This window comes from Cantharellus anzutake (assembly GCF_015039405.1).
Source record: "Cantharellus anzutake strain C23 chromosome Unknown EI90scaffold_120, whole genome shotgun sequence".
In the NCBI taxonomy this organism is placed as follows: Eukaryota; Fungi; Basidiomycota; class Agaricomycetes; order Cantharellales; family Hydnaceae; genus Cantharellus; species Cantharellus anzutake.
This window is the reverse complement of record NW_024067070.1, coordinates 14,283-22,038: the sequence shown is the minus strand read 5'-3', so window position 1 is coordinate 22,038 and position 7,756 is coordinate 14,283. Positions and strand designations below refer to the sequence as shown.

The 7,756-nt window shown below is 48.6% G+C and overlaps 1 protein-coding gene across 1 annotated transcript; it reads right to left on the bottom strand.

The window, feature by feature from the left end:
• Positions 1-3,446: 3,446 nt before the first annotated feature.
• Positions 3,447-4,303, bottom strand: EI90DRAFT_3021625 (uncharacterized protein; the record flags this gene model as incomplete). Its single annotated transcript, XM_039057679.1, has 2 exons — positions 3,447-3,996; positions 4,284-4,303. The coding sequence occupies 2 exons, from the start codon at positions 4,301-4,303 to the stop codon at positions 3,447-3,449; spliced, it is 570 nt and encodes a 189-aa protein (XP_038909091.1).
• Between the last annotated feature and the right edge of the window lie 3,453 nt (positions 4,304-7,756).

The following is a 7,756-nucleotide window of genomic DNA, read 5'->3' as shown; positions in this document are numbered from 1 at the left end:
GTGTGGTGTCAGGTCCAAAGGTGAATATCGGAATGGATGGCGGTAGGGTAGGACTCCAGAGGTGGTGAAGATGGGGGTCTGGGAGTCGGATCTGGATCGGGTATGTATGGATATGACAGGCACCGCACACATGCAGGGGGCCAATCACTGGTCGATGGCATTGACATTGCAGCAGATTTACATGAATCAAGAAATAATTGGTCAGCATTTCTTTCCACCAAATGGATGACAGACTGCTGTTACTACCCACCTTCCATGCTGCTGTCTCCTCCCTCCTCTTTTTCAATGCTTCAGCAGCCCTTTTGGCCTCCTCAGCCTCCTCCCATTCCCGTTCTTCAGCAGCCTTCACGGCTGCTCGACAACGACGATGCTCAGTCAACTTGACAACTGCCAGACAATCGTCGTCCCCCGAATCATCCTCCAGACGAGCATCTGACCAGTCCAAGACATGGCTGTAGTTTGACATGATGTTGTGGTTGCCAAGGAGGTCACGACCTGTTTTCTGGTGCATTTTAATGTGGGAGTCAAGAAAAATAGACTCGGATTTCTCTGGGTTTTAGCTGGATCTGGCCACATGTCCTTCAAGGGTTCAGTCCTAAGAAGGGGATACTGTCATATCCTGGAATCCCGACCCCATACTCTCCCACCTCACTACACCTTCCTAACAACTTCATCATCCCCTATACCATACCTCCCCACTTCCCAACATCACTTTCCATCCCAACTGTCTCAGCTCCGGCCTGGAACTCAGCACACTCGCCCTTGGCCATCCCCATCCTGGAAGCTCAGTCCCAAGTCACAACATTTGGAACCTCTGGATTTGCTCGGACCTCCCAATGGATCTCCAACATCTTGTTACATACTTCTAAACCGTTCCCCCTCCCATTTCATTTAGTGGAGTCACCCAACATCCTTCAGATATGTAACTCCGGCTTCGGAGCTAACCGCATCCTCTGGTGATCCTGCTCTCATCATCTTAAATTAGTCACCTTCCATTTGTAGTACGACTGTTGTCTTCTTCCCATTCAGTCAGCTAACTTCCCCATTTCTCATTCCCATTTATTCCCTGGCCTTCTACTCCACCCTCCTCAACCCGACACCTCAGTTCCCCATTACAGATATCGTTCGGAACCTTTCGGTACCTTTTGGTATCATTCAGCACCTCTCGGTGTTTGTCAGTATCACTTGGACTTTGACTAAAGTCCTTCTCTTCCTCCCTCTATATATACCTGTAGATTAGAACCCATTGTACCTCAGTTCTAATCTCGACTAAAAACTTACCCCAAGTCCCTCTATGAGTGAATCCTGACCCCCTCCTACAAGATACCTCAGACACATGAAATGAAAGGACTAACTGAGACATAACGGAGGCACAGCGCTCCCTCCGAGCTGCTGAGGCCGCATCCTTCTTAGAGTCTCTTGTACCACCCAGCAGACTTGGGCTTCCTGGAGAAGCTTTGGTTCACTACTGGAGCTCTCGGAACCCCTCTAGTTGAGCCCTGCCTGCATTCAGACTCATGCCCCCTTTGGGGTTTTTGACAGCTGGCCATCATGCTGTCCTTGTTTGTGACAGCACTGACAGACCACCCTCTGTTGCAGACTTATCACCACCATGCTGATTTCCACATCCCTTTGTGGACTTGGGTCAGCACTGTGCACTGACCTCCACTTTTCCTCTGGCCATTTTGTCACTTGGCAGCTTACCATTCATTCCTTTCCGAGTGCTTATCCATTCACTTAACTTGCCAATATCAGCATTTGATCTACTCTTTATTGGCACTAGGTTATTGATCTCATTCAGTTATTGTTCTTCCCATCAATAACCCTTGCCACTTATTGTTTACTGATTCATTTCTCACTTCCAGTTCCCAGGCTCTTTGTCAGAGACCAGATCCAGGATGAAGACAACATCCCCATGGTGGAGGGCTTCAGCCTCAGCAACTAAATGGAGCACTGTGCCTAGTAACACATCCATGCCCTAATTTACTGACTGGCAAGGAAACTAGAAGAGGGGGAACCTCTAGTCGATTTTATCACTGAGGTGTAACCTATCTACAAGTTATGTATATATAGTTACAAGGGAGTCAAGAAGGTGGGGCCTGTAAATGGCAAGGGCTGGGTGGAGCGGAGCTAATGGAGTTACAGGTTAGCTGACTGAATATTATTGGCCCGAAGGTAGACTTGCAGGGAAGGCAACTGAGTTGCCTGGTGGAAGTGGGGGTGCGCTTGCAGACATTGGAGCTGTCTGGAGACCTTTGGGGTTCTGTACTTAGGAAGGTGTAGGTAATATATTGAAATGAGGGGGTGGTGACCATCAGGGGAGTTGGAGGGGATTGTGGAAACTGGAGGCTCCAAGGTTAGTGAGGAAGGAGTGGAGGCAATCTGGAAGGACTGGAGGTGATGGAAGGTGATGGCTGTGGATGGATATGACACTCTTGTCCTTTATTTAGTTTGACAATCCCCACTTATTTCCACGCCAGACTGCACCTGTAAGGTTGTTATAGTTGAGTTTGTGAGTGATCTTGCGATGTCAGAAGTTGCCTCACGCTCCCAGTCCATCTGATATATGCTGTATGAAGCTATATTATCAACAGGGGAGTAAAAGGCTGGGGAAGCCTTTACCCCCTCACATGCAGGTTAAATACATCATTGTATATACATGTGACTATTGTGGCTTGGGACCGCATGGTAGAATGAAGGGTTCGGGAATAGAAGTGTCGCATCGGGTACAAACCTGATGCGATAAATAAAGAATGAATAGGGTAGGCTGCAAGTATGTGGCCTATCTCCCTTACACTCTCCTCCCTTGCGATATTAATATTGCACAGGCAGGTATAACAAGAAAGTTGTCAAGAAATCAATATAAGGTGGGGAATGGCGATTAAGCCATTCCCCTCGAAATTTTACAAGAAATATTCAAGAAAAAAATGTTTCAGAAAAACGATAGCTGTTAGGCCATCCAGTAATTGCAAGGCTGTTAGGCCTTGATGAACCTGTTGTTTGACAGGCTAAGAATTAAAGCAAAAACGAAGGTAGAAGCTGCTAGGCCTCCACAGATCCATTGTTTTGATGGGTCCAGAAAAAATTATAAGGTGGAGGCTGCTAAGCCTCCACGGATCCGTTGTTTCGACAGATCTAGAACATTAGTAAGGTAGAGGCTGCTAAGCCTCCACAGGTCTGTTGTTTCAACAGGCCAAGAAAAGAAGTTAAGGTAGAGGCTATTAAGCCTCCACGGACCCATTGTTTTGATGGATCAGAGAAGAGTAATAATGTAAAGGCCGTTGGGCCTTTACAGAACCATTGACTGACGGTCCTAGAAGAGATGATGATTGAGGCAAATAGGCCTCAGGGGTATGTTTGATGCACCAGAGCGGATGATAGAACGGGGGGGTGATTAACCCCTCCATGTTAAATGAGGCACATATACCTCGATGAAGAGAAGGTGATTAAACCTTCTTGGAGGAAGGGCCAGCAGCAGCCGATACGGCAGCATGAGAAAGGTCCGAAGGACCAGCAACAGTGTCCTCAGTTTCAGACTGAATCGCAGCAGGGAAACAATGTTCAGGAAGAGGAGCAGCCTCGTCGACTGACCCTGTAGTCACCTCGCCATCACTCTTCATATCCTTGTCCTCATTGGGGATAGGCAGTGGGGTGGGAGGTCGCACAGTGGTGGGTAGATGGCCATAGTTACCATCCATTAATTGAGATTGAGAGAGAGAAACCTGCATCTCTTGCAGAGGCACAGGTGGAGCTGGTTCAGGCACGAAGTGCCCTGACTGCGATGGAGGGGGAGGCAGCATGGGGTAATCACCCACATGCAGTTTCAAGAATTTGAAGGCAGTTGTATTGGCCACCCTACAGGCCCTTGCCTCATTGGAGGGATGATGCCTCCACAACGACAGCAGGATGTACTTCATCCCTGCCTTGTTGAGAATTTTGGGAGTCCTTTGGATGTACCCATACCTCTTGTCAAAGTCATCTGCAGAAGGATTCCTTCTGCCCTTGAATTTCAGCTCGAAGTAACGAGCATTGGGGGTGGGCAACCCAGGTTAGTTCCATGTTCTGATTATGTAAGGACAATGTATTAGTTGAGTGTCACCAAAATGTCTTGTGTACTTTCTTGCCACACACAACAAATGAAGAGAAGCTTCACTAGTAAACATCGATCAGGATGGCCTAGAATATGAATCAGACAGAGGAACTTTTGAGAAAATCAAAAATAGTTTTGTTGTGATCGAGAAAGCAAGTCCATTTTGCCCATATCTTCATTTGTAGGGACATACATGAAAATTCCTCTGTCCATTTTGTAGAAATACACTATATACACCATATACCCGATTTATGAGTTCTCAAGATGATCATGGAGAGAGAAAGTACAACCAGCGATTTTTATTATGGTTTGTTTGTACTTGCGCCCCGATGTGTCAGGGCAAACACCACCCAGCTGCTTGATCTTGGCTCATATTACTAGAATCTGACCTGTATTTGGCGCTGGTGCAAATACTGGCTTCCCCTGCTTGTACCAGCACCAAATACAGGTCAGATTCTAGTAATATGAGCCAAGATCAAGCAGCTGGGTGGTGTTTGCCCTGACGCATCGGGGCGCAAGTACAAACAAACCATAATAAAAATCGCCAGTTGTACTTTCTCTCTCCATGTGTTAGAACTGGGTGAGGGTGGACAATTCCGGAGGGGAACCGGAGACTTAGCAAGGAGGGACCTTGGCCTCAGCGACTCAAGCAGAGTGCTGTGCCATTGCTGTTTGTCCATTTGGTCCTTAATTTCAGAGGCAGCAAGCAGGAAGTCTCTAGGGGGCATTTCAGGTCGATTTTAGACTAAGGGCCTAAACGAGTATGTACAAGTGCCAGTATATAATGGAGAGGGTGAAAGCACGAGGAAATGAAGAGGGTCCGAATCGGAACAAAGGTGTCCGAACAGGAACAAAGGGAAAACAAAAGCAGAACGGTACCAAAGGTCATAGGGTAGAACCTGTGGTACATCCGAAAGGAGATAGGGAGGGCGAAACCCAGAGGGGCAGGAGGATGAGGTGAAGTGGGGATGATGACTAACTGGCTAGAATGGGAAGAAGCAGCAGTCCAAATAAGGATGAGGGGAAAGTGCGAAAGATACATTACAAGTGGCAAAAGTGCCAGGTATGGTCTGTGGAGCTTGGAGGTTATGGAGCTTACGGAGGCGGGGTTGAAAGTCCGAGGAATGTTGGCAATGGTGTTTACGTAGTATGAGGTCACCAATGCAATGGACTTAAGCTGAGGTGGAGCCAAAGTCTGAGGTCGGGACTGTGATGGGATCTCGGAGCGAAGGTATGAGCGGTGTCTGAGTACAGGGTGAGGGACAACGGTGGAAGGTCATAGCTTGGCGGAGGTTCGGTGGAAGAGGGTTAGAGGGAAGAGAGAGAAGAGAGGAGCAGGGTGAGGAGTGGGGGAGAGGAAAGGTGTCAGATCCGAAGGTGAGTATCGGAGCGGACGGGAGAAGGGTAGGAGAGTGACAGAAGGGTGGAGGTGTTGTGAGGAGTAAGAGGAGGAGGTGTCATATCCGTGCATACCCGACCCCTACCCGACTTCTGGACCTCCACCCTCTTCACCTCCGGAGTCATACCCTACCGCTGCCATTCCGATACTCACCTCCAGTCCTGGCAACACACCTCCTCTCACCCCCCCACGCCACCTCTGCTCCTCCTTCCCTCTCCTCCCCTATCCCCCGTCCGCTCCGATACTCACCTCGGACCGAACACTGCCCCTCTCGCCACCCTCCTACTACACCTCCACCCTCCCGTCACCCTCCTATGCTTCCCCTGTCCACTCCGATACTCACCTTCGGACCTGACAACTCTCCTTTCCGCCACTCCTCCCTTACCTTTCCCCTCTCTCCTCCCTCTGGTACTCCTCTGCCACCCTCCCGCCAAGTTACGACCTTCCACCGCTGTCCCATACTTCGTACTCGGACACCTCTCGTACCTTTGCTCCGAGCCTCCATCATAGTCCCTACCTCGGACTTTGACTCCACCTCGGTCTTAGTCCATTGCATTGGTGACTTCATACTACGTAAACACCATTGCCAATATCCCTCGGACTTTCAACCCCACCTCCGTAACCTCCATAAGCTCCGCAAGCCCCAAGCTTCGCAGATCGCCTTCGGCACTTTCGCCGCTTGTAATGTATCTCTCGCCTTTACCCCCCATCCCTATTTGGACTACTGCTTCTTCCCATTCTAGCCAGTTAGTCATCATCCCCACTTCTCCTCATCCTCCTGCCCCTCTGGGCCTTGCCCTCCCTACCTCCTTTCGGACGTATCACAGGTCCTGCCTTATGACCTTCGGTACCGCTCCGCTTCTTCTACCCTTTGTTCCCGTTCAGACATCTTTGTTCCGATTCGGTACCCTTTGTTTTCCTTGTGCTTTTGCCCCCTCCATTATATATATCGGCACTTGTACATACTCGTTTTGGTTCAGTCCGAAATCGACCTGAAATGCCCCCTAGAGACTTCCTGCTCACCTACTGTGAAATTAAGGACCAAATGGACAAACAGCAATGGCACAGCGCTCTGCTTGAGTCGCTGAGGCCAAGGTCCCTCCATGCTAAGTCTCCGATTCCACTCCGGAGTTGTCTGTTTCCGCCCGGTTCTAACAGGAGGGTGGCAAGAAGAGTGATGTTCGGTCCAAGGTGAGTATCGGAGCGGACGGAGATAGGGTAGGACTCTGGAGGTGGTGAAGATGGGGGTCCGGGAGTCGAATCGGGGTTGGGTATGTATGGATATGACACCATGATCATCTTGAGAACTCATAAATCGGGTATATGGTGTATATAGTGTATTTCTACAAAACGGACAGAGGAATTTTCATGTATGTCCCTACAAATGAAGATATGGGAAAAATGGACTTGCTTTCTCAATCACAACAAAGCTATTTTTGATTTTCTCAAAAATTCCTCTGTCCGATTTATATTTATTTTAGGTCATTCCGATCGATGTTTACTAGTGAAGCTTCTCTTCATTTGTTGTGTGTGGCAAGAAAGTACACGAGACATTTTGGTGATGCTCGACTAATACATTGTCCTTACATAATCAGAACACAGAACTAACCTGGGTTGCCCACCCCCACGAGCATGAAGGTTGTGAACATCGCCTGGGGCGTCATCAATAACCCCAGCTGCCCCAACCTGCTGGTCAATCCACTTGAGGTCAACCAAGAATTTGAACCCATTCACTGTATTCAGGAATGGGAGTACAAAGTTGTCCCATTGCCATTGACAATGGCCTATTTCGGTGGTGATGAGCCATCTCTGGCCACTAACAGTAACTCCATGTACGAAGTCATTGGCATGGAAGGAACCCGGGATGGGTATGTTTCTCCATGTCCCAGGAGAAGGAGAGCAATTCTGGCTAGGTAGCCGGAACCATGAATATTCAAGTGGTAGGAGGGGGTGATGTGGTGCCTGCTCTTTTCCCGACTCAGGATTGGATGTATTGGATTGGACCCTACTGTTGAAATATCTTGTTTCTTGGCTTGTTCTATGCTGTGGACTACTCAACTATGTCCCACGGACTATAGATCTTGCGCATGGGCATTTCCATGAAGGATTACCTGATGCTTCTACTTTTGGGACCCATGTTGATGGATGCAGTTGAGGATGGCTTAAAAGCCACCTTGCACAATTTTTTCTTTCTCTCTCCTCAGTTCACAACTTTGGAACTGAGCACTAATTCACAACTAGTTCATAATTCCAATAGGCCCACTGCT